The sequence below is a fragment of the Nansenia antarctica genome (genome assembly GCF_963989245.1).
Source record: "Nansenia antarctica genome assembly, chromosome: 12".
Taxonomy (NCBI): domain Eukaryota; kingdom Metazoa; phylum Chordata; class Actinopteri; order Argentiniformes; family Microstomatidae; genus Nansenia; species Nansenia antarctica.
This window is the reverse complement of record NC_137682.1, coordinates 7,432,422-7,459,958: the sequence shown is the minus strand read 5'-3', so window position 1 is coordinate 7,459,958 and position 27,537 is coordinate 7,432,422. Positions and strand designations below refer to the sequence as shown.

At 45.7% G+C, this 27,537-nt stretch overlaps 1 protein-coding gene across 1 annotated transcript in view; it reads right to left on the bottom strand.

Annotated features, from left to right (window-relative positions):
• Positions 1–2,573: 2,573 nt before the first annotated feature.
• LOC308168810 (low-density lipoprotein receptor-related protein 8-like) overlaps positions 2,574–27,537 on the bottom strand; it is a gene marked incomplete at both ends in the record, with an annotated part of 78,541 nt that continues 53,577 nt past the window's right edge. Inside the window, 11 exons of the mRNA XM_080543454.1 lie at positions 2,574–2,926; positions 4,170–4,238; positions 5,539–5,820; positions 6,208–6,360; positions 6,685–6,826; positions 10,712–10,851; positions 11,383–11,501; positions 13,353–13,580; positions 17,139–17,310; positions 21,429–21,554; positions 21,946–22,065. Of these exons, the coding sequence (XP_080399580.1) occupies positions 2,574–2,926; positions 4,170–4,238; positions 5,539–5,820; positions 6,208–6,360; positions 6,685–6,826; positions 10,712–10,851; positions 11,383–11,501; positions 13,353–13,580; positions 17,139–17,310; positions 21,429–21,554; positions 21,946–22,065 (1,904 nt within the window). The remainder of the gene's footprint in view (positions 2,927–4,169; positions 4,239–5,538; positions 5,821–6,207; positions 6,361–6,684; positions 6,827–10,711; positions 10,852–11,382; positions 11,502–13,352; positions 13,581–17,138; positions 17,311–21,428; positions 21,555–21,945; positions 22,066–27,537) is intronic.

The following is a 27,537-nucleotide window of genomic DNA, read 5'->3' as shown; positions in this document are numbered from 1 at the left end:
GGTTCTATCTCCGTTTAGGGCAGTTCAGAGATATTGAGCGTCAAAGTTTTTACCTTCCATTATGTTTTGTGAGATGGAACCTTTGTATTTGATTAATTACTAACTAAAAAATGTCAACATTTTAAAAATAACACCACACAGGCATTAATAAACACCTAATGGATCAGTTTATGTAAAAAACTAAATTTGGACAAAAATTGAGATAGAACCTTATAATTCTAACGTCACGAGTGTTTTACAATAACGGAATAAAGATTCAGAAGGATATCAAATGAAGCATTACTAGGTACAACACAAAACACTTTGGTGGATAACACATAGTACATAATACATACAGTAATTCATAGTTCTTACAATCAGGGAATGCAGTGCTCTTTTATACAAATAAATTAATATACTGTCAACACTTTTTGTTATCTAAAATCTTATGTACATATTTTCTTTCACAGAATTGTATTATACCATATCAAAAGTTTTTTGCAATATGAAAACGTATTTACAAATCATGATTTTTTTTTCATGATCAAAAAATACCCTCGCAGCTTCTCCAGACTCACACACACACACTCACACTCACACTCACACTCACACTCACACTCACACTCACACTCACACTCACACTCACACTCACACTCACACTCACACACACACACACACACACACACACACACACACACACACACACACACTCTCTCTCTCTCTCTCCCCATGCAATACACACAACAGTACAGAAGGCATTCTGAGAGGGCTGTGCAACAAAGAGCATTAAAAACATTTTCAATATGGCTGTGGGATGAACATAAACACATGCATGCATGATTACACACACACACACACACAAACACAAATCTCTACATCCTCGTTCTCACTGTCTGCCCTACATCTCTCTCTCTCTCTGCCCTCTCTTTCTCTCTCTGTTTATCTGGCCTTTCCCAAATCCTATTTCATCCCATCTCCAGGAATCAGGTCCGGCATGTTACTTGTCCAAGCAACCACCAGGGTGTGTGTGTGTGTGTGTGTGTGTGTGTGTGTGTGTGTGTGTGTGTGACATGTTAGATCATCAGTGTGACTCTAACCCATATCAGATCTAACCTGACTGAACCTCATTACTGTTCCATCTGCTCCGTGCCCTCCCTGTCCCGATCACATGACAGACTTTTGTCAGCAGCCAACCCGCTACTGAGCTCCCGCATGACACTGTACAATGACTGTACGACATGGCTCTGGAAGGTGTGTGTGTGTGTGTGTGGATGCTGATGTGTTTATCCGGGAGAGTTGAATGATTGAATCGTCAGAGGGCTGTGTGTATGTGTCTGAGATTAAGTTGAATAGGCTTGTCTTGTGTGCCTCTTGATGATTGGCTGTGTTTGTGTGTGTGTGTGTGTGTGTGTAGGCAAGGAAATCAGGGGGATGGGGCATTAAATCATCCAAAACAGAGATAACAAATTAACCGACCACATAGCCTGGAGCCACGGAACAGAGCCAGAGAGAGAAGCAGAGCTTGAGATGACTCACCTCCCTAAACCAAACCAACGCTCTATTGCTTTCCCCAAACAGCTACATGTCTCTTCACTCGCTCCCAAACTTCACTCTCACTCCTCTTAATAAGCCCTCCGTTGCTCCTCTTCCTGTCGACGAGCCCCCGTCTGCCCTCCCTTCCCACCAGAGGCCTTTGAGGTTTAATAACAAAAATAAGACCTCTTAACCCCCCCCAGTCTCAACTGTTCCCCACGCAGCCCTCCAGGACATAAATAACCCATGCTTTACAGGCCGAGAGAGAGAGAGAGAGAGAGAGAGAGAGAGAGAGAAATACACACACATACTGAGTCTCTGTCCACCTACCATTTCACTCCATGAGAATAAAAGAACCCTGACTGAAATCATGAAATAACAATGACATCTTTCGTAATGGTGTGAGGTGAGGTGAAGTGTTTTAAAATGTGTTTTATTAGTATCTTAGAAACTATACAGATTGTCCCGTCAACAAAGGTGCTGCCCTAGTTTTTAAACCTCTGAAAAAGCCTCTTCAGAGGACAAAGTTCCACCAGGGATAAACGTGGAGATCCTCAAAGACACGAAGAACCTCTCTAACTCCTCCCGTCTCTGAAGTGTGACAGAGCAGGAATTGGAAAATGGATGAAAAAAACTGACTTGGGGGTCAACTCCATTTCAACTCCAGTCAACTGGAAGATAAAACATTCAATATTCCCGTTGACAAATCGAAGAAAAAACAAAATGCAAAGATTGCGCAAAAGACTGTAATCCATTCCCTGAATGGAACTGCAATCCAAATAGAATCCAACCCGAACTCGAATACAACACATGAAACCGTCAGAAGGCTTTTTAAATACTATTGATCGTGGTATGAATCGTGGCACAGCGAGGACCTGAATGTCTGGAGGCGATGATATGTTTGACCCCTTCGGCAGACTCAGTCAGTGACCCCTGACCCCGGTGTGTGTGCGCGCATGTGCCTGAGTGGCCATCTTCCTCCTCCTCCTCCCGAGCAGTCATCTAGTCTATGACACTCGACGCCCCCCCCCCCCCCCCTCCCCCCCGGTCCTCACCCACGGTCACTTAGCAGTCAGCATGGGCTGCTCTGTGTACCAGTGAGTCCCTGGGTCGGGCATGCTGCCGCCCAGTGGCAGAGCTATGAACTGCGGGCAGGTGCCTCCTCCTCCGCCGACGACTCCCACCCCGACGCCGGGCGGGTAGGGGTGGTGGTGGTGGCCGTGGTGGTGGCCCCCCCCCAGGCCACCGTCCGTCCGTCCGATGTGGATCTCGTCCTCCTCTCCCTCCCCGGTGGTCTTGCGGTAGACGGGGTTGTCGAAGTTCATGCTCTTGGTGCTGTTCTGCTGCCAGTTGCGCCAGACCAGGTAGACGCCGGTGCAGACCAGGCCGAACACCACTGTGGCAACGATAGGAACTGCATGCGTTTAACACACAGCAGGCAGGGACACGGGGAGTGGGGGGGGGGGAGGTGTGGAGCGTTAAAATGGAGCCCATGAGATGACAAGGGCACAGAGAGGAGGAGAGCAGGCATGCGGGGGACAGAGGGGGGAGGAGGTGGGCGGAGTCAGCGGTCGTGTGTGGAGTCTTATGTGGCGCCACCGTTCGGATTCGATTGCAATGAACTCATCTGATAGGAATGGACATTTTTCGTTTATCTTGTTTTTTCGTGTTTTGAAAACAAAGGGTCCACTCAACGTTACAGTACAATACATGTGAATGCGTGAGTCGCGGCGTAAACGAAACGAAAGACGGAAAATAAACATGAGATCGTTTGCTCAGTGGTCATTGCAATCGACCCTCTTACCTCTCTCTCTCTCTCTCCCTCGATGTGAATATCAATGCACTAATGATGTCATTATAACCCCATAAACTGACGCATGGGCCTTTTAGGCATGTCCTATCCTGTCCGTTTCAGTGTCACTGTATGCATATTATAGGACGGGGGGAGGCTGGGGGGGGGGGAGCACAGCAGCAAGTTCTTTCTGCTTAAGAGTCCCTCTTAATCTAATTCACCTCAGTGACTCCTGCTTTGACAGCACACCTGTGTTCATGAGAAGGACAGCAGGGACAGTCAGGACGTAGATATGATATAACACACTGTATACAGTATATGATATAGGACTTTTACATTCTCTATATCTTCTTTCATTTTTTCCCTTAGGCAGTAGTGCGTTATGCTCTATGGTTGGCTTCCAACGCTAAAAACACCAGAAAGAAAAGGAGAGCGGGTTTCATTTAGACGACCTGCCGTCGTCTACGCCTCGGGGTCAAATCGACCCTGCCGGATGGCTTTAGGCTTTAGGCTTTAGGCTCTCTCTGGGTCAGGAAGAAGAACCCGACACGGCCAGACGAATGGGATAGATGATGCAGATGTCAGACACACACACAGATGATGAGTCATGAGCGAGCGGCCGTGTCCCTAGGCGGTGCGGAACAGTGTGAGCTCTGCGCTAACGAAAGCCAGGTCAGACAGGAGAAGCAGCCCCGTGGGGCGTGTGAGCGTGTGAGCGTGTGTGTGCGTGTGCGTGTGAGTGTGGATGGACAACAGCATGAGCTCTGCGCTAACACAAGCCAGGTCAGACAGGAGAAGCAGCCCTGTGGGGCGGTGCGCGCGTGTGTGTGTGTGTGAGTGTGTGTGTGGATGGACGTGTACTCACCTATAGGGATGACCACCCCCAGGACAGCTACTGTCAGGTTCTCACCCAGGAGGAAATGCTCGCTTCCGGCTAAAGAGGAGAAGGAGAGAGAGAGAGAGAGAGAGAGCGAGAGAGCGAGAGAGCGAGAGAGAGAGCGAGAGAGCGAGAGAGAGAGCGAGAGAGCGAGAGAGAGAGCGAGAGAGCGAGAGAGAGAGCGAGAGAGCGAGAGAGAGAGAGAGAGAGAGAGAGAGAGAGAGAGAGAGAGAGAGAGAGAGAGAGAGAGAGAGAGAGAGAGAGAGAGAGAGAGAGAGAGGGAAAGGACAGACAGGGGTGAGTGTGTGTGTGTGTGTATCACTGTCCTCTCTGCATGCCACTGTGTACAGCATGCATAACCGTGGCACTGCCCCTGACCCTCTCTACATAATCACTATTCAGCCACCACTCACACCACTCACACCCCTCTCTACTGCTACACACCAGTGTTTCCCATACATAGACCAGACTGTGGCGGGCCGCCATAGTCTAATTTGTCCCGCCATAGACCAAGAAACAATGCTCCCGCCAGTCTCCTGTGGCCCACACACACAGCCACACACAGCCACACACAACAGCCACACACAGCCACAAACACACACACAGCCACACACACACACACACACACACACACACACACACACACAGCCACACACACACACACACACAGCCACACACAGCCACACACAGCCACACACAGCCACACACACACAGCCACACACACACACACACACACACACACACACACACACACACACACACACAGCAATAGAGTATTCTATCCTAGAATACATTTGACAAACTCGTTTTACACACGTAATCAATTTAGGGAAGAGACACATTTGGGAGAGGACAGGGCGAGATACATCTCTCTCATTAGTCAGCCAAGCATGGCCACTATGCTTGTAGATGTCTCACTTTAATAGCCCAATTATAGAGCGGGCGACATCGTTAGTGACATTATTAGTGTGTGTGTGTGTGTGTGTGTGTGTGTGTGTGTGTGTTTCAGAGAAGTGTGGTATTGAGTGCTGGAGACAAAGAGGGATGACTGCTTCTGCCCTGACTAGTGTCCTATGTGCCTGAGATCTATAGGTCATGATCATCGAGATAAAAAAACAAGAGCCATTAAAGACATACACACACGCACGCACACACACAACACACACACACACACACACACACACACACACACACACTACTCACACTCACACTCACACTACTCTCACTCACACTCACACTCACACTACTCACACACACACACACACACACACACACACACACTCACACTCACACTCACACTACTCACACTCACACTACTCACACTCACACACACTCACTCACACTCACACACACTCACAGTGATGGGACAGGTTGCTGTCTGCAGATCCTGAGGTGGTGGTGGTGGTGGAGGTGGTCGTGACGGTGGTAGCCTCTGAGTCTTGGGCCACAGGCTTGGGGGTGAGGTGTGACAGGGGGGTCTCTGGGGTGCTGGAGGGGGCCAGAGTCAGGTGGGGGGGGGGCGCGTCTGCTTGGGAAGGGCGGGAGTCCTGGTCCTTGACCGCGGTTTCCGTGACGAAGGCGGTGTCGTCGCCAGTGGGACTGAGAGGCGACGAGGACATGGTGTCGTTCTGGTCGACGGCTAGAGAAAGAGGAGGGGACAGTCGATTAGAGTGTTACTCTCTGGGAGGACAGATTTGACATGATTAAACTCCCGCACGCACACTGCATAGATCTCAGGCACATAAAAAAAAAGTCAGTGCAGAAGCAGTCATCCCTCTTTGTCTCCAGCACTCAATACCACACTTCTCTGAAACACACACACACACACACACACACACACACACACACACTAATAATGTCACTAACGATGTCGCCCGTATCTATAATTGGGCTATTAAAGTGACACATCTACAAGCATAGTGGCCATGCTTGGCTGACTAATGAGAGAGATGTATCTCGCCCTGTCCGCGTCACACACACACACACACACACACACACACACACACACACACACACACAGCCTCACCTGGGACACAGAGGCGCATGTCAGGGCCCAGGTCCTGTCCGTCTGGGCAGGCGCAGGTGTACTGGGGGGAGTGCTCTGTGATCTGGGGGGCTTTCAGACACAGGTACTCACACCCCCCGTTGGCCACGCCCCCTCGGTTACAGCTGTCAGGGCCTGAGGGAGACACACGGGGTGATCAGAGAGGAGGGGCTAAAGCGCGTTGATCCTCGTCACTTTGATCCTCGTTGACTGACGCGAGCACACACGCACGCGCACACACACACGCACACACGCAGACGCACACACGCAGACGCAGACGCAGACACAGACACAGACACAGAGACAGAGACAGAGACAGAGACAGAGACAGAGACAGAGACAGAGACAGAGACAGAGACAGAGACAGAGACAGAGACAGACACAGACACAGACACAGACACAGACACAGACACACACACACACACACACACACACACACACACACACACATAGACCCACCCTGGGGCTGGCGGAGCTGGTGGAAGACCACTATGTCGTGGGGGTCGTTGAGGTTCTGGGCCAGCGTGTTGACGTCCCGGCCGGTGAGCCTGTTAGCGCTGTACACCGCCTCCCTCTCCCTGTCTGTCCAATAGATACGGTCCTGAGAGAGAGAGGAGAGAGGGAGGAGAGAGGGAGGGAGGAGGAGAGGGAAGGAGGAGAAGCAGAGGGAAGGAGAGGAGGAGAGATGAGGAGAAAAGGGAGGACAGGGAAGAAGAGGAGATAGATGAGAAGAAGAGAGATGAGATACAGATGTAATAGTAGAGTTTATCTTGGGGCAACAATGAACATCCCACAGTACTTCTCTGACATCCTCATGTATGTGATGTAAGACATTCAGAAAGACCTGATCAAAAGGCCCGTCACAGGCTCAGTTTCTTCCCCTCAGCCGCCAGGCTGATAAATGACTCTGGCTTCCCCCTCCCCCCCGCCCCCAAGTCTGCCCAGGACTGAATATGCACTGGACCCACTGTAAAAACTCTGCACTGCACTTTATATATATATATAGCACTATCCAATGCACTGTTGTCTGTCCGGTGTTGTCCTGTTTTTTGCATTTGTTTTTGTTCATGTATACATAAAGCATAAACGCACCTACTATAACACCAAAGCAAATTCCTATATGTGTATGCATAATGGCAATAAACGTTATCTGAACCTGAATCTGAATCTGAAATCTGATGATGCAAATACACTACAGTAGACGGGTTGATGGTCTGTTACAGAATCCCTCCCCCACTCTCTGTGTCTCTCTCTCCCTTTCTATCTCTTTAATGGATCTCTTCTCTATCCCTCCTTTTCTCTGCCCCTCTCACTCCTTTTAATGTATCCCTTCTTTATCTCTTTTTCTAACTCCCCCACTCCCTCGCTCTCTCTTTAATGTATAATATACAATATTATCTTCTCTATCTCTCTCTCTCTTTCTATCTCTCTCTCTCTCTCTCTCTGCCTCTCTCTCTCCTTTTAATGTATATCTTCTCTATCCCTCTCTCTCTATCTCTTTAATGGATCTCTTCTCTCTCCCCTCCACTCACTCACTCTCTCTATTTATATATAAATATATATACATATCTTCTCTATCTCTCTCTCTGTCCCACTCTCTCTCTCTCGCTCTCTCTCTCTCCTACAGTCCTCTCATCTGGTTAGTGTTCAGGTCCTGCTTACCTCTATCTCTCCAAAGGAACAACAGCAGCCCAACGTTAACCGTGCTGTTGTTGTTGTTGTTGTTGTTGTTGTTGTTATACATTCTGTTTACAGTAACTCCCCTAGCAGCTTCAAAAGGCACAGATGAGAGTTGACATTTCCTACCGTTGCCTTGGAAACCAGAGCTTAATCCCCCCTAACAGAGGCGAGACAACATTTCCCATCTAATGGGAGAGTGTGTGAGTGTGTGTGTGTGTGTGTGTGTGTGTGTGTGTGTGTGTGTGTGTGTGTGTGTGTGTGTGGGGTGGGTGGTGGGTTTGTGTGTGTGTGTGTGTGTGTGTGTGTGTGTGTGTGTGTGTGTGTGTGTGTATCAAGGGAGGTTGACAAGGGATATGTTAAAATGTCTCCTCTAAATAAGACTGAATTGGAGTGTTGGTGTTACAAGGCTAACAAAAACATTCTACGAAAAGGTCACTTCGGACCCCCTTCTTAGCACGGCTCATTTGGAAACCCTGGGAGCAAAGCACCTTGGGAACATCCCATTCTTCCTTCGGGCTTCAGTCATGGTGGAGACGTCGAAACCACTTTGACAGAACTTAAGAAGACTAAGGCACATGGCTGCCATGTAATCGCAGAGTCGTTTTTCAACCTATCGACCTATCCTGAATGTCATCCCCTCCTCTCTCTCTCTCACCCATATCTCCCGTCAATCTCTACCGTCTCTATCCCAATGAAGCAGAAATGCCCTAAAAACATGTTTTAAAAAATATATATAATAATAATAATCTATGGCATATTTCTCTTTTAGGAATACTGTACATGGCCTTGCATGGCAGCTTGCCACCATTGGTGTGTGAATGTGTGTGTGAATGTGTGTGTGAATGGGTGAATGAGAGGCCGTTGTAAAGCGCTTTGGAGCAGCTTTAGAGCAGCAAAAAAGGCGCTATATAAGTGCAGTCCATTTACCATTTACATTCAATAGTCAAGACCTAACAGAGTAAGTGGTTACCTCAATGTTCACCTTGTCACAAGCCAGCAACCTGACGAAAAGACCAACATGTCAGCTCTCCCATCTGCTGTATAATAATATCTCCACACAGACACAGACTCAGACATTCTGTCGAGGTATAATACCTCTCAAACTCCTCCCAGAAGCCCCAGCGCTGCCCAGACAAGCCTCTCTTTAGAAATATCTACAGAGGAATAATCCACCAGGACAGAGTCATTACCAGGGTCTAAACTGTCTGCTGCAGCCTCATAGACAGAAATGGGTCACGCATGCACACACAAGCGCGCGCACGTGCACACACACACACACACACACACACACACACACACACACACACGCACACACACACACACACACACACACACACACATACCCCGTCCCCCCCTCCAGCCGGCAGCCTGTATGTGTGAGATATGACAGGGCCAGCAGTGACACTTCAATCTTGGTTGTGTGTCAGAGCTATGCCCCTTCTGCCTGCCTGCAGTGTGTGTGTGTGTGTGTGTGTGTGCGTGTGTGCGTGTGTGTGTGTGTGTGTGTGTGTGTGTGGCATCACCAACCGGGCTCTGGGCAGCTCTCAGGACACACACAGCCTGCCACCCCAGAGAGGAAGACAACACACACACACACACACACACACACACACACACACACAGCACCACACACTCAACTCTGACATGAAAGGCTGCATGACACAGCTGTGCCACAGCAGTGCATGGGGAGATAATGTGTGGTGGTTCCCAGACACTGTGGAGTGTGTGTGTGTGTCAGTGAGAGACTTCATTACTGGACACCACTGTGAGAACACATCACAGATGACACCACCAGTACCCCCAAGCAAAAAAAAAAAAAGTATACTTAATGTGTAGTTCATATACTGTACCTCAAATATATCAATGTTTCAATACTAATTGAAAGTATACTTAATTTGTACTAATGTTGAACATTTGAATATTTCAATTCAATTCAAGAGACACTTATAACAATTATAAGTCCTAAATTTCCTAAATCTCCTAAATTTCGTTGTTTGGTACCTGTACTGTAGCAATGACAAATAAAGTCTATCTATCTATCTATCTAATTATCATAACGTGTATTATGCATCAGCTCTTCTTATTCGGTTGCTAAGTCTGACGTCAAACGTGACGTTTAGCAATTTCCGGGTCCAAACCAGAAATTCCCCCCACCAGAGTACCAGTGTACTACAGCGGTAGAACGACAGTTCAATCGTTTTTTAGACTGGGATCTATTCATACAACAAGGGACACAGCGCTTTCCCGTTTTCTCCATATTGTCAGGGTCTTTGAGCCTCGGAAAAACGCTTTACAAATATAATGAATTATTATTCATTTCGAAGAGAGCGCCTCAGCCAACTTTGGACACGGAAACACGTCACGACTTAACAAGCGAATACAACCTAAATGTACACAGATAAATAAGGTGTACATACATGCCATATCTGGGATGCAAGTGGAGAGAAGATTGATGGGGAGTTAACAACACTACCCAATGAATGAAAAATGAATAACATTTATATTATTTTATGTTACTGTCTCAATTATATCTGAATCATTTTCTGGGTCTACCAGTACGCCCCTGCCCAGTTTCGGGCAGTGCTCAGTGAGAGGTTGTGTAGCCTAGGCCTCAGTGAGAGGGTTATCACACTGTGTTATGACGAGAAGACAGAAACAGCCGTTTTGACCGTATAGTCAAATTCCATATCACAGCATCAACGCATCATACCGGTATAACAACAACAACAACAGTACACCACCTAGCCCTCTACACACAGACAAGACGCACGTACGCACACGCACACTCTCATGCACACACACTCACCTCAAACACAGCCAGGGCGTAAGGGTGTCCCAGTCTCTCTGACGAGGAAATGTGTGTTCTGCGATGGGCTCCGGTCAGGTCCACGCTGGAGATGAGGTGGAGCTTAGAGTCCACCCAATACAGACGCTTGTTGGCTACATCTGAGACACACACACACACACACACACACACCAATCAGGAAGCTGCATAAGAAGTCAAATAAATATTACAGTATGAGTTCCGCAAACATCTGTTAACAATCGATCGTGGTGACATCAACAGGCTCTCCAGATGGGCCTTTCCTACCCTGGAGATCTCAAACCTGATCAGCTGTTCACAACGCTAAACAAACCCACAGCAACACTAAACAAACCCACAACTAAGCATCTGACAGGGGAGGATCCATTATGCTGAACAATTCCTAGGACAGACATGTCAATGAGGCAAGGCTGAGAGTGTGTGTAGTGAGGCTGAGAGTGTGTAAGGCTGAGAGTGTGTGTAGTGAGGCTGAGAGTGTGTGTTGTAAGGCTGAGAGTGTGTGTAGTGAGGCTGAGAGTGTGTGTTGTGAGGCTGAGAGTATGTGTAGTGAGGCTGATAGTGTGTGTTGTGAGGCTGAGTGTGTGTGTGTGTGTGTGTGTGTGTGTGTGTGTGTGTGTGTGTGTGTGTAGTGAGGGGCCGCCCCCCTGCCTTACCCAGGGTGATCCCGTTAGGCCACTCGATGGTGTCTGACACCAGAACCTGCCGGTCCACTCCGTTCATACCAGACTTCTCTATCTTGGCTCTGGTGCCCCAGTCAGACCAGTACATGAACCTGGAGGACACACACACACACACACACACATAGTCAGACCAGTACATGAACCTGGAGGACACACACACACACACACACACATAGTCAGACCAGTACATGAACCTGGAGGACACACACACACACACACACACACACACACACACACACACATAGTCAGACCAGTACATGAACCTGGAGGACACACACACACACACACACACAGTCAGACCAGTACATGAACCTGGAGGACACACACACACACACACACACACACACACACAGTCAGACCAGTACATGAACCTGGAGGACACACACACACACACACACACACACACACACACACACTATGTACACTGTAGTCTCCAACTGAATCCATGTGCCAAATTTAGCAACAATCGGCAGGGCAGTAAATGGGATTGACAGTAGACTTGGCATATTCAACCAATTATGATGTTCCACGTTCAATAATTAGTGCAGTTGTCTGCCTAACACCAGTACATCCATACATGCATATGTAGAAGTAGGACTAGTGTATATTCTGGCATTTGTAAATATTGCATATTATCCATCATTGCTAGCGACCCTAGCAGCTTACAATACGCAGCCCAGGCGGTGTTTACAGAGGACACACAAGGGAATAAATGATAGAAATTAAAGCATGTAGACAACTGTAAGACCACACTTAAGTGGCAGGTACAGTAATTATGGTTATGATTGACAGTTGTGAGACAAGAAGGAGAAGTGCCAATTTATGTATCCGGTGCCAATGATAACAAACATGAGAAAAGTGGGAACAGGTTCATTAAAACATAACAGTATTTGGAGACACGCAGCAGGTTGAACGTAGCATGTGGCTGGAGGCTTGTTGAGTGCTTAGATTATAATATTCATAGTGTCACCATCCAATAATCTGTCATGGTAAGTAAGCTCAGCGGGTTATGATGATGCGTGGGGACATGGTGGAGGGGCTTGCCTGCTGGCGGATGTTATTTGAATGGTGTTCATTTCCTACCTGGGGGGAAGAAGAGAGGAGGAAGTGATGGAGAGAGACGGCATGTTCTAGAGCAGCGGTTCCCAACCTTTTAGGACTCACGGCCCACTTTACAGATATGTCCAGTATTCGCGGCCCACTCAGCAGCGCGAAACTTTTTTTGCGCGTGCACGCGCATGAAACGCGCACGAGCGCTCAAAACAATGACGTAATTTGACCAAAAACTAGAGGGAGCGTGGCAAAAAAATAAAAAATAAATAGCGGTTAAACCATTAAAGCCGAGCGGCGATGTTTTATATAGCAGGTGATCAAATACCAAGATCGTAAATGTTGTATGTGTTCAATATTTACGACCAAACATCCTTATGTGTGTGGGCAACTCCCGACTCCTGACTAGGGTTGCCAGATGGGCTCGGGTTTTTTTGGTGGAATTAGCGGTTTTAGACTGTGGTTAGGGTGGAAAATGTCGATCCCATCTGGCAACCCTGTTCGCGAGTCCGGGATGGAATGTAGCCAATCAAGAAGCGAGCTGACTTTTCGGATGGAAATATCGGCGCACACCACACACAATACGATCAAGGCTATTCAATCCAAGATTTTTTATCTTTTTAAAATTAAAACGTTTTTGTAACAAAAAAACGTCAATAAAATTTTTTTTTGCCCATGATTTGGCGGCCCACTTGCAGTACTCTCGCGGACCACCAGTGGGCCGCGGCCCACAGGTTGGGAACCGCTGTTCTAGAGACATATGACATATGAACCCCTGAGGAATATTCACCCTGAACACCCGTTATACTGTTGGAACTGTGAACTACTCCCCACGTCGTGTCATGTTCCTCCTCCATGTCTCCCCTACACACTCCCCCATGTCTCACACTCACCCTCGCTGGGGGTCCAGGGCAATGGCCCTGGGCTCACTCAGCTCCGTGCTGATCAGGACCCTCCTCTTGGAGCCGTCGGCCGAGGCCACAGAGATGCGCTTGTGGCCGGAGTCGGTCCAGTAGAGGTTGTGCTGGAGCCAGTCCAGGGCCAGGCCCTCGGGGGACAGCAGGGAGGAGGACACCAGGGTCAGCTGCTGGGCCGGGTCACTGGCCTCCTGGATCAGGGCACTGCAGACACAGGGAGACATACTGTACTGTACAGGCTCACAGGGAAAATAGACATGAGCAATCACAATGGACAGACACACGCACACACAGACAAACAGACACACACATGCAGGCACGCATGCAGGCACGCACACACACACACACACACACACACACACACACACTCACACACACACACACACACACACACACACACACACACACACACACTACACAAACTAAATCCATAAGTGTACAATATATGAGCACACATTTTTTTATTAAAAAACATATTTAAAAAAAAAGGAGAACGACTGTTCAGTTGTGAGTGTCTTTGGTGCTGTACAGCCCAGGGTTGATCCAATAAGTCAATAATACAGACAGAGCCAGCACTCTCAAATAGAGGTGTTTGTTGTAGCCCCTTCAACCACCTCAGCTTGCTTACGTGTGTTTTTTGTCAAGTGTGATGTTGGGGTACCTTGTCTCAGCCACGTGTTCTTAGAATATTTAAATGTTTTATTTTAACTAATGACGTTACTTTTCAGGATGCCATGTTGCAACTGGCCGGGGACTTCAGCTGAAAATTAGCCGACTAGGCTAACGCTGCCTTTTTTACTGTATTTTATATGGTTCATGTATTTGGATTGTCCTCGATATAATAAACTAATAAACTAAACTAAACTAGAAACAGAAATGATGGTAATAAATAAATGATTAAACGCGTCCTTAGTGATGTGATATGTTCATGATGCAAAGAAAACATAATTTATTTTTCTACCTAATGTTTATATAGATTTATGGGGCGGCTGTGGCGCAGGTGGTAGAGTCAGTGTCTAATGATCGCAAAGTCGGCAGATCGGCGGTTCGAATCCCGGCTGGCCACATGTCGAGGTGTCCTTCGGCAAGACACTGAACCCCAAAAATGGCTCCCAATGAGCAGGCCGGTGCCTTGCATGGTAGCTTGCCGTGAATGTGTGTGTGCGAATGGGTGAATGAGAGGCCGTTGTAAAGCGCTTTGGAATAGGGTGCTATATAAGTCAGTCCATTTACCATTTGACCATTTAGAGTCCTTTACATGTCTGTGTATGTTTGCAGGAGTGTGTGCTGCCAATCATATTGGGTTGCTGATAGAAGCAGTGGTCCTCTGTGTAGCGAGGTGTGTTTAGGTAAACCCTACTGTCGCTCAGCAGCAGGGTTCAGGTCACAGTCAGTGTGTCTCGTTAGGAGAAACATCACCCAGAAGAGGAGAGGGTCAATAAGCTAATGGTTTTACACTTTGAGAGCGTGGAGGTGTGAGGAGGGAGGGAGGGAGGGAGGGAGGGAGAGAGGGAGGGAGGGAGGGAGGGAGGGAGGGAGGGAGGGAGGGAGGGAGGGAGGGAGTGAGGGAGAGAGGGAGGCAGGTGTCAGTCCCACCTCAGAACAAAGCTGTTCTCCTTCAGTTGGGAGTCCCTCCAGAGATCTCTGATGTATTATATAAATGACACTGTGTCCCATTTAAACCGTTCCCATGAGATAGAGATCAGTTAGGATCTTTATCTGGGAGATAAGACAGGGATCAGTACCAGTGTGCTGCCTCCATAATGTTTCAATGAGAACAGTTTAAAGTGTAACGTTTTTAGACATAATTATAATAATAATAATAATAATAATAATAATATCAATAACAATAAAATAACGGATATGAATCTGTATAAATACACCACCTATCTCACTCAACAAAGGTCATGTTACTGGAGTAATTTTTATTGATTTTGGTAAAGCCCTTTGATACAGTGAACCATCAGATTCTGCTGAACAAACTCATTTCAACTTTCCTCCTCCGTGGTAATGATGCTCTCCTCATATCTATCACAGGTATCACATATCTATAACAACTCCCCCTAAAAGATCTTGGGTCCTTTCCTCTTTCTTCTGTATATCAATGACTTTCCCAATGTGTTTACATACTCTAATCGTCTACTATACATCGATGGCGCTGTAAAAACAAAAAGAATCTGATTCAAACCCTGATGTCATTAATTCAAAAACTCTCTTCCGACTTTAACTATTTACATGACTGGTTGGAATTCAATCACCTAACTATCAATGTCAATAAAACAGAATGTATCCTTTTCCATTCCCCTAGGAAATCTATATGTCTGATCACATTCAGTTTGCAAACAAACACTAAACATCATAGGAACCTACAAACATCTTGGAGTACTCCTTGATTCACATCTATTCACATCATCTTATCAAAACCACAATCTAACAAATAAGCTAAATCAGAAATGTTATGTTTATGACAAGATCAGACCATATCTCACCCATACAGTCTCGGACACATCTACATGCAATCATTCTCTCAACAATATCATACTGTCTCCTAATTTGGTCCCTCACCTCAAAGGAAATCGTTGAACCAATAGCAAGACTATATAATAGAGCCTATAAGATCCATGGCAACCTTCAGATTCACATTCAGATTCAGATTCAGACAACTTTATTGATCCCACTGGGGGCAATTCATTTGTAGCTTACTCCTCATTCAGACACAAACAACATACAACAGTACAATATCATGTCCAGCACGGTTTAGTAAACAGACAACATGGTCATTAAAGGGCTTCCCCCCCTTGGACTCACTTTTCAGAATTATACAAATAATTTAACCATTGAATCTTTCTTTCAGATCCAAAACAATGGTCCAAAGCTCCACTCCAACACTCACTGCTCTACTACCAAGACAAAATGCAAGACAGGAACGCATCAGTATCAAGTTCACTTGCACCTATCCCAGTTCCAGCTTATATAATTATAAGTATATATATACATGTATATAAGATATAAGCATATCTAAATATATAACACATTTTAACATCTGTAATGTTACTTTTCCTGTATAATAATAATAAAAGAGAGAAAGAAAGAACACCACAGACCATCAGGCAAGGCGGGAGGACAACAGGCTCATTGTGATGCATGGAATTCCATCATTTCCTCATACATTACAATGAGCCTGTCCTCTGATGTCTACCTCCAGCAGCCTCCCAGGGTTGCCATCTGTATACAGGATGGTTATTCCTAGAGTGCAGACCAGCCCATGCCCTGAGCAGGCACGACATTGGAGCAGAAATCAGGGTGAAATGGGGGGTCAGAGGTCTGGTAAGGATGGCCTGGTGGCAGCAAGTAGCCTAGAGGTTAGAGGTTAGAGAGGCCAGCCAGCGATCGGAAAAGGTGGTTCAATCCCCACGCTGGTTCAATCCCCACCAGCGACTGGAGACTTGAGCCGGTGACTGAAGACTTGCTGGCATCATACCTATGGCGCCTACCACTGACGCTGTGCCCTTGAGCAAGGCACTTAACTCCTAACTGCTCCGGGGGGGTGCTGAAAAATAGCTGACCCTGTCCCCAAAGCTGACTGAAGACTTGCTGGCATCATACCTAAGGCGCCTACCAACTGACCCTGTCCCCAGAGCTCTGTTCTCCCCGGGGGAGTGCCGGGGGGTGTTGTCATCGGAGGTGTGTGTGCAGAAATACCACATTCCAAAACAGTGAATGATTGAGGATTGCTTTTTAGTACAGTGTGTGGTACAGTACCTGTAGATCTTACGGTGGAAGCGGTCGCACCAGAACAGGCGGTTGTGGGCCACGTCTACGTCCAGGGCCACGGCGTTCTTCTGGGTCGGCACCACCTGGGTGTAGTCCCTCTTCACCAGGTCGATACGCCGGATCTCATGACGGTTGGTGAACAGCAGGTACGGACTCTTCCCTGTGGCAGAATGAGACAGATGAGAGAGAAGAGGAGGTCAAAAAACGTGAGGAGATGGACGGATGAATGGAAGGAAGGAAGGAAGGAAGGAAAGGAGGAAGGATGGATGGATGGAAAGACACACACACACACACACACACACACACAGAGAAAGACAGACAGCCAAGTAGACACACAGGCAGACACACAGAGAAATGGATACACATGCAGCGTGACAAATATTCAATTTATCACGTAAACAACATCTGTTTAAATACGGCTTCTTTCTGTGGATAGATATTGAGGATACTATTATAAAGCGTATAATAGGATTCTATAATGTTAACAGAGACACACAGTTCAACACCAGGTGGAATACTATTCATGAATATTCATTAAAAAAACAAACAGTGGAATAGTTTCTATATTGATCCTGGGTGGGCATTAACCTCTCTGCTCCTCGTTATCTCCCTCCTTGTAAACACATATTATAGATCAGCAGGACAGGGGCACCCCCCCTCACACCTCCACTTAGGCAACAGGCCATTGGCTCCCAGACAGTCATGACTCAACACAGACACGCAAAGACTGAAGACCGTTCCCCACTGAGGGGGAAACAACCTTGAACCATGCCAGCCAGCTCATTGACAATTATGGGCCACGTTCAATCAAACCGCGTTATCTAGTATCCAGTCGACTTGCGGGGGAAAGATAAGGTAATGGATCTGGTCATTGGCCACTGTGCCTGTGGAGTAAGATGAAGTTGCTCTTAATGAAAGACTGGTCCATGGTCAGTTTTTCCATCTCCCCTCCCTGATGGCTGAGGTAAGCAGGGTATAAATGTTTACCCCCGCCACCCTCCAGCTGCAGACAGCACAAAATAAATTAATGAGAGTTATTCTGAAGGTACCTCCACGCTCATCTGGGACCAGCCTCTTTCTGGCAGCTTAACTGGCTTCCAGTTGAAAAGAGGGTCACTCACATCAGGTTAGGCCTGACACATAAGATAGTACTAAATAATGGCCCAACCTATTTGGCCGACTACTTTAGCCGGTTCAGTGACAGGCACAACTATGCAACCAGAAGAGGGAATACAGACTTTATTTTACCTAAATTCCGAACAGCAATGGGTACTAATACATTTTTATTTACAGCAGCTTCAGAATGGAACAAGCTTCCAGTGGCCCTAAAAAGCTTAGAGGGAGAGGTAAGCTTTAAACGTGCACCAAAAGAACTGAGTAGCCAGTGAAATGACAGAGTAGAAACACGTCATAGGTAGGGAGTGCAGGGAATTTGTGTAACTATCTATGTTTGTTTTTTATGGTTTTTATCATGTTCTGTAAATGTCTGACCTGTCCTCAATCAGGGACCATGATGGAAATAAGCGCTTGCGCTTAATCATGTTTTTTATCCCCTGGAAACTGTCTTTTTAATTCCACAATAAATCAAATCAAAATCAAATCAAATCCAAATGAGGGTAGATTTGGGCATTGGCGGGTAAATCTGTACATCTTACCAGCCACTTTGGTGGGGAGTAAACAATGGTGCACAAATACTACGCTTCAGTAAGCGAAACTGGTGCGATCCTCAATCATGGTCACTGTTGATTCAACAGTGGCCTGACTGGAAAAAACTATGAATCTATGAGCTTTCTTAGTTACAACAACATCTCTGGTTCCAACTTCAAATAAAGCAGAACATTCAACGACAATGGGTTAGGGTAACCCTAACCCTAACCCAATCGTGTGAGATAGAAAACATGCAGGGGAAAATATGCATCTGTATTTTCACAGGGACAGGTGTGAAACTTCGTTCTGTGCAGGGAGTCATTGTCAATGCATCAGAAGTCATGCAAATGGAGGCGCTTAGGTGGCGTAGCGGGTTAAGCGTTGACCACAGGGTCCCCGGTTCGATTCCGGCCGGGGACATATCCTGCATGTCATCCTTCCTCTCTCTCTCACCCATCCTTCCTGTCTAAATCTCTGCTGTATCTGTCAATAAAAAAGAAACATATGAGTGGGACTGCCCCTCTCAGAAAAAAATAACAAAAAAAGAAAAAATGCAAATGGCTTTGGAAATGGATCTTTGCCTTCTTTTTTTATGTGGGTGATAATAAACCTGAGTGGCTGGTGAATTATCTCATCCACCAGACACCCTGGCTGGTAAACCAAAAGTGAATTCGATGCCCTGAAGGTCAGAATAAGGGGAGGGTAAACTGATCATAGCTCAGAGCTCTGTGCCCTGGGGCATTGCTACCCGCATGCAGCTCCAAACTCTGACTATCTACTTCATTTCCATTTCTCTGAGCAACGCTGTCATGTACTAACACAGCATCAGTATCCTCAACAAGCTGATACTGTTGGAAGCAAATCGTGAGCTTAGAATTATAAGGTTCTATCTCCGTTTAGGGTAGTTCAGAGATATTGAGCGTCAAAGTTTTTACATTCTATTATGTTTTGTGAGATGGAACCTTTGTATTTTATTAATGACTAACTAAAACATTTCAACACTTTAAAAATAACACCACACAGGCATTAATAAACACCTAATGGATCAGATTATGTAAAAAACTAAATTCTGACCAAAAATGGAGATAGAACCTTATAATTCTAACGTCACGAAAGGCTTCAATTCAGTTCTCTTCAGTTCAGTTTCCACCACCGTGTCCTCCTGCTTCGGCTAGACGGCCTCATTTAGACACACTCTTTCCCATAATACAATAACAGGGCTTATCAGCGTGAAGTCCTCTTAGAAGCCTGCCACAGCGATGACAACGCTGGCACTCTGAGGAGGAGATGGCGGTCTGTGGTGGGGATCATGACAGCAGGGTAGTGACTTCCATTCTAGACATTCTGGTTCTTCTGGTTCCACATTTCATCCAAGTCTACCACAGTCTACGATCCTCCACACACGCAGACACACACACACACACACACACACACACACACACACACGTACGAGCGCGCACACGTACGAGCGCACACACATGCAGACACACATGCACACACACGTACACACACACACACACACACACACACACTGTGTGTGTACAGCCATTCTAAATTACATTGCAATTTAATGAGAGTAACTCGAGGGCCAGTTCTCTGTGACTCACTCATTCGTGTCAATTAGGAAATTACTCTTTAAGAGAGTAAACATAAAAAAACGCTCTTGTTCCTAATCTCTCTCTCTTCAGGCTCAAGCTTTTGGCCTTTTCAGAGGAGAAGAAACAATTCACCTCTTGTTATTCTTCCTTTTCTGAGCTATTTTTGAGGACTCGCATCAACCAGACCTATGAAATTTGATGTAATTAGTTGACTCGCCTTGGTTCCTTGAGGGGGATGCTACATTATTAGAACTACTCACACAGTGAAAAACCTCAATTCATCACTGAAGCTTTAGTAGTCTTATAATGAAACAGAGCATGACAGCCAATCTGACCCTGCTCATGTCAGGATTTACTGTGTGTGTGTATGTGTGTGTGTGTGTGTGTGTGTGTGTGTGTGTGTGTGTGTGTACAGGTAATTTTAATTTTACGTGCTGGTGAGTGTCTATGCATGTGCGTGATGGAATAAGTACGTACTTTAGCGGTCAGTAATTGACAGTTTCTGATTACAAACCACTGCACTTTGGCCTGAAACCTTCATCAGGAAATGTAACCCTTCCCTCTTCTAGCATTGTGACTGCCAATGGCCCCTGGTCCTAGCAGAGATTTTTCTCTTATGATGACTGATGTATAGATGATTCACTTATTTGAGACAAATGTACTTGTTGTAAGTTGCTTTGGATAAAGGTGTCTGCTAAATCCCAAAAATTGTACATTTTACAACAGGCGTATACTGTTCTCAATGAAGACTGTTTAATGAACCTCTGTTAGACGCTTTGCTACCCTCGAAGGGATGTGGTCCTCATCATTCTTATTCTTATATTGTTTCGTATTGTTTTTGTTATGAAGCAATTTGGGACATTTGTCTATCCGATGTCCAAATGAAGCACTCATGTTTAGTGCAGCTGCCTGAAGTCTGCGATTACTCATTACTCTGCCAGGCCTGTAATGCAGCCTTCTTCAGTTGGCTGAAGAAGATGGCTGTAAAGTGCTATAGAAAAATAGATGTCATGGAGTGATTGATGTCACTCACCCTCTGCCTTGCAGGTCTTGGTGACGGGATCCATCTCATAACCCTCGTAGCACTCACACTTGAAGTCTCCCTTGTAGTTGATGCAGATCTGGCTGCACGCGTCTGGGTTCTCACACTCATCGATGTCTGCGGGAGAGGAAGGGGAGAGGTACTCCATCAAGTGTTTGCGTGTGTTTGTGTGTCCGTGTGTGTGTGTGTGTGTGTGTGTGTGTGTGTGAGAGAGAGAGAGAGAGAGAGAGAGGTTTTAAAGTGGGGGTGAAGAGATGTGACCTTGGACTGACTACAGTAGTTCTTTCTTGGTCATTTAAAGACATACTTGTCATTCAGCCTCTCTTGCAGCAGATAACGGTATTTCTCTTTGAGTGGGATGGGAAATGACAGTGATAAAAGGGAGGCAATGGGAAAGGTGTGAAAGTCAGTGAGGTGTGTGCGTGTGTGTGTGTGTGTGTGTGTGTGTGTGTGTGTGTGCGTGCGTGCATGCCTCCGTGTGTGTGAGTGCACAACGCTCGATATTCACCTCCACATGTCCTCTTGTCCAGAAGCTGGTACCCAGTGGGACACTGGCACTCGTAGCCGATTGGTCGGTCCATACAGATGTGGGAGCAGCCGCCGTTGTTGAGCATGCACTCGTTAAGCCCTGGGGGAGAGAGAGGTCATAGGTCAATCACAAAGGTCTCCTGGTCGTGACTAGACACAATGCTCCTATGACATAGCTTCTGTTTATTTACAATCATAATCATGATTATTAGCATTATTTACAATAATGATGGCATTCATCCTTTCTGACAAGCTTAAAATCATGGGGAGCGAACCAGAGAACCATCATCGCAAAATTCCTCCGATTTAAAGGCAAAATCAGGGTCATGAAGAAAGCAAAGTATTTAAAAGGAACAAACGTGTACATCAACAAGGACTATTCGGATGCTGTGCGACAAAAGCCTAAAGAACTCCAGCTATGAAGGCCGGTGCAAGAGGGGAAATAACATTCCTGCTTCTCGAAGCTTCTACAACGTCTTTACTGATTGACAGCACTCAACACCCAATGGGCGTTGGGTGGGGGGGCACATGGGGGGGTCCAATCAGATCACAAGGGGGGGGGGGGGGGGGTGCCACCCTGTTCCCCCACGGTAGCTCCGCCCCTGCAAATAAACGTGCCTTGCCTCGTGATCTGAGGGAGGGTAATGTGAGGAAAGGATGTCTTTTCCCGTATTCCAACATGGCCTGAGCATTCCCTTTCCCCTTTTTAGGAATGGGCCGTGTGGAAACAGTGTGACTGGAGGTGTCTAGAGGCGTCTGGTGAATTGTTTTTTTTGAACAGCTTTTCCAGACAGCTTTTCCAGACAGCTTTTCCAGAGAAGCTTTCAAGGATAGGCATGATTTAGAGGTCACTTTGCAAATCCCTTGAGTAATCTTTTTCTTTCTTTCTTTCTTTCTTTCTTTCTTTGCATCGCTGCTTTTCAGAAGCTCATTCCAGGGATAAAAGCAAGTGGCTGTGTTGAAAAGGAAAACGGTGCTGCTGTATAATAATACATCATTCAATCAATATTTGGGTAACAGACCTTTATTTCTAATGGGACGGGCAACATATCTAAATGCTTGAGTGCCCGAAGGAATACATTGCCTTAATGTGTGTGTGTGTGTGTGTGTGTGTGTGTGTGTGTGTGTGTTTGTTTATCTATCCTGGTGGGGACATTGACCTGAATACACACTCACACCATGGGGACCATGAAACACCGTGGGGACAAAATCAAGGTCCCCACGGTGTTATCCACTCCAGTGAATAGGAAATTACTTTTCAATATGGCTGGTCAGGTTTCCTAAGAAGTCCCCATGGAGGTGGTTTTTTATGACTTTGTGTGTGCTCTATAGCAACCCCAGAGGCCAAGCATGGTATTGCAGTGTGTATGCAATGTCCCCAGCAGGCTGGTTATGGAAATTGTGTGTGTGAACTTCTTCTTCTTCTTGAATTCCGGCAGTGTAGATGCTGAACTGCATATTACTGCCTCCACTGTTACAATCATGAACTTGGGTTTATAATATATGAACTTTTTATGTGATTGAATGCCATCTTGTCATTATTAGAATGTGTTTTTATCCTCTTATACAACTATCATGAGAATTTAACAGAGTTAGCTCTTGTTTATTTAATTGGGTATGCTCAGTTCTCTTTTATTTGCACTTTGAATTGTACTGGCAGAGTTGGTGAGGTATTGGGTGGTGGGTTGGCCCCTAAAAGTTTAATTTGTGCATTTAGATAATTGTATATCTTGTCTATGTTACTCATTGTAGTGACACAAGCATTAAAAAAAATTAAAGAATAAAAATAAAATAGAAAATAAATTCTCTTCAGCTTCAATATAAATGATTGGACCTATTCCAGCAACACAAATATATGCCAACAATATACATGAAATATCACACCTCAATCAATATCACGTGTAATGTCCCTTTTCAGTGTTTATCAAAAGTAAATCAGTCCTTTGTCTTTGGATAATGAACAGTCAATCCTCTCCATAAATTCTTGTGATCCACAATTTGGTATTTCTTAGTCCAGGAGAAAAAATTAACTCTGCGTAGCTCCCTGTGACCCCAGAGACCTAAAAGTCAGCACGGAGGATGTAATGGGATCCCTATACGCGAATGTGAAGCAGTAAACCCTGCAAGTGTTTTACTTTTCTTAATTGCCTGTTTCAGAACTCAAAGTCAAGAGCCTGTAAGGCCTTACACTCTAACACCCTCTGACAGAACTGACCAGTCTGAAGCAGATTGTTTTTTTAAAGTCGTGGAAGTCTGATTTTTTAGTATGTTGATTGATGGCCCGGGATGAACGGAAAGGCTTCGTTTCAGTGTCGATCGGACCTGTACTTTTCGATGGGTGGGCCTTCAACTTATCGGCTTTTTGAAACTTCAAGTGCTTCCCTTTTGCACAAAAATAGACCAAATGACTTGAAACTTGGTGTCTGAACTTTATTTTGGACATAGATTGATCATCCTGAGTACCAACTCTGTAGACCTATGGAAAAACTAAGTAGCTCTACGGTGCTCATATCGCAATGCAACCAACAAATCCACACACAGGACCCTCTGTTGTGCAACATAGTTAAAATGGTTTGGGTTAGGGTTTGTAAATCTGGCCTAGTTTTTACATTTAAAAAGTAGCCTAAAATGTTGACTGAAAGTTTATAAAGTACAGTATTTCCCCCTGAAATGTAGTGGATTGTACGTATAAAGTTGCATGAAATGGAAATATTAGTAAAGTAGGCTAAAAGTACTTAACATTACTAACAATACTAGCCTGTAAACTACCCTGTGATTCAATGTGTTCAATACTGTCACTACTCACTTTCGCCAACCCTTAATTGATGGCCCATCAGCCTTGATGGCCCATCAGCCTTGATGGCCCATCAAGACCGCGGCCCCTCCCCCCGGCTGCTACCTGTTCTGCTGTTCAACACATGGACTCCGGTTTGCATGAGACACGACACACACACACTTACCAAACTTAACTGTGTGGGGGAGGGGTGCAAATCAGTGCTCTGTCTGCATAGTGCACAACTAAATTGAGCGCTGTTTGGTGATACATTGGGCTAGAGACTTGAAATCACTTTTGGCTGAAAGCTGGCATCCCACTGATGGAAGTGTCCCAAAAGTGAGCCTAAAGTTCAGGAGGTCGCCAATGTAATGTCAATGGAGGCCTATCCCCAATAAGTTAAACCCTGTTTGGCCATACAATGGACTAGAGACTTGAAAACAATTTTGTCTGAAAGCTGGCATCCCACTGATGGTGTGTGTCTTTTTCTGTTCCCCTGGCTACATAGGAAGTGTCCCAAAAGTGTCCCAAAAGTGTCCCAAGAGCCTAAAGTTCAGGAGGTCGCCAATGTTAAATGAACGGCTGAGGCCTGAGTGTGCTGCTGTCTGTGGAAGGTGCTGTGTGGGGGAGGGGTAGGCGAATAGTGATTGGTTCTCAGTTAACTAGCAGGCCCAGGAATGCACAAAATGCATCAATTTTCCAAAAGCTACTGGCTTAATATGCTCCATCACAGTTTGATGACTTTTCAGGGTTTGACTTTTACAAAGGATATTGTATGTATTTATTTTAACCCTTTTAAGAGTATTGTCATATATGGTGAGATTACAATTATATGAACTCCAACTGTAAGTCTCACAGTGCTAAAGTTAACAAAAAGCATATCATAAACATTCTGGTTATTTTATTTTTGTTTTAAAAATCGCTCTCTGCATGGCTGACATGGTGGGAGAGAAGCTGAGAGAAATTCTCGATTATGGACATGAGTGCGCCAGCACTGCACGGGTCCCACCGTGAGCCGGTCATGAAGCTGTGCCGCTCGGGCAGCGGGCTCGGGAATAGCACCTGGCTCGGCTAAACAGTCGGCCAGATCAGAGTTGTGTGAACTATGTTGATATGAGCAGATGCAGACCGTGTAACGTTAACGTTAGTCTTTGAAAATATATTGAGAATATTCCGATTCGAACAGGAATATGGTGTGCATGTAAACGTAGTCACTGTGCCATCTCATTACCTAGCCTTGGCTTTGATACAAGACTGCTATCATGATCAGACCTAGGGAGGGGAGGGGGGCGGGCATATCTTAAATATGTTTATGTAAATAGTTTATCCTCATTTAATCTTATGTTCATGTAAATAGTTAGTTTATCCTCTGATCATAAATATGGTTATGTAAATAGTTTGTTTATCCTCTGATCTTAAATATGGTTATGAAAGTAGTTTTTTTATACTACGTACATCACGGTCCTCCCGTATTGTAAAGCGCACTGAGTTTTATGCACATGTGTGTGTAGCAGCTTGGCTCAGCCCAGCACAGCTCAGCCCAGCACAGCTCAGCAGAGGACAGCACAGCCCAGGACAAGACAGCACAGCCCAGCCTAGCCCAGCACAGGACAGTTCAGCATAGGACAGCCCAGCATAGGACAGCAAGTACTGAGTAACTGTTGATTAATGTCTGATGTATTTGTCAAATAACATGAATAAAATCAAAAATAATCTGCAAATTTTAAACAAAAATATATTAAATCTTTACAAAAGTAACATAAATCAAGGTACAAATATATCCTTTATATATATTGAAAAATTGCACTTGCACTTTTTCAAAGCACTGTTCTGCACCATGCAGTTATATGATGATGATGATGATGATGATGATGTTGTTTTTACTGTGAAGCACTCTGTGTATTCGTACTGTGAAGGGTGCTATATAAATAAAATGCTACTTACTTACTGTATATATAATATTGAGATTGAATACAGCAACAGTATTACCACACTGCTAAGAGATGATTTACACTTCTCAACCAGCAGGGGCACTAATGAGTCCAAACTACCTGGTGTTGTGCCCCGCCCCCCCCTTAAGTCCCCACCGTGTTGGTAAAAGTCATATGCCATAAGTGAAAAAATAAAATGAGAAATCTTAACATTTAAAGTGATGGATGAAAATATAAAATTGAAAAATATTTTTTTGCCTTGGAACCATGTCTGTATCTCATTTAGAAAGGGTGGTCCCCAGCAGACACCCCTTTGTCCACTGTCCCCACCACGCAGGTTAAACGAGTATGTGTGTGTGTGTGTGTGTGTGTGAGTGTGTGTGTGTGAGTGTGTGTGTGTGTGTGTACGGTTGAGGCAGTAAACTCAGGGCTATTATGTGTGTGTGTGTGTGTGTGTGTGTGTGTGTGTGTGTGAGTGTGAGTGTGTACGTGTGTGTGTGTGTGTGTGAGTGTGTGTGTGTGTGTGTGAGTGTGTGAGTGTGTGTGTGTGTGTGTGTGTGTGTGAGTGAGTGTGTGTGTGTGTGTGTGTGTGTGTGTGAGTGTGTGAGTGTGTGTGTGTGTGTGTGTGTGTGTGTGTGTGAGTGTGTGTGTGTGTGTGTGTGTGTGTGTGTGTGTGTGTGTGCAGTATTTGCTCTGTGGCCACCCTCTGGGGAAGCATCTTCCAAGTGAGTGGTTGAACAAGTAGAGGGACGGGGCAGGTGTGTCTGACACAGTTTTAATGAACTGAAATCAAGGACGATGAGAAGACCTGAGAAAAAGAGAAAGAGAGAGTGAGAGAGAGCGAGAGCGAGAGCGAGAGCGAGAGAGA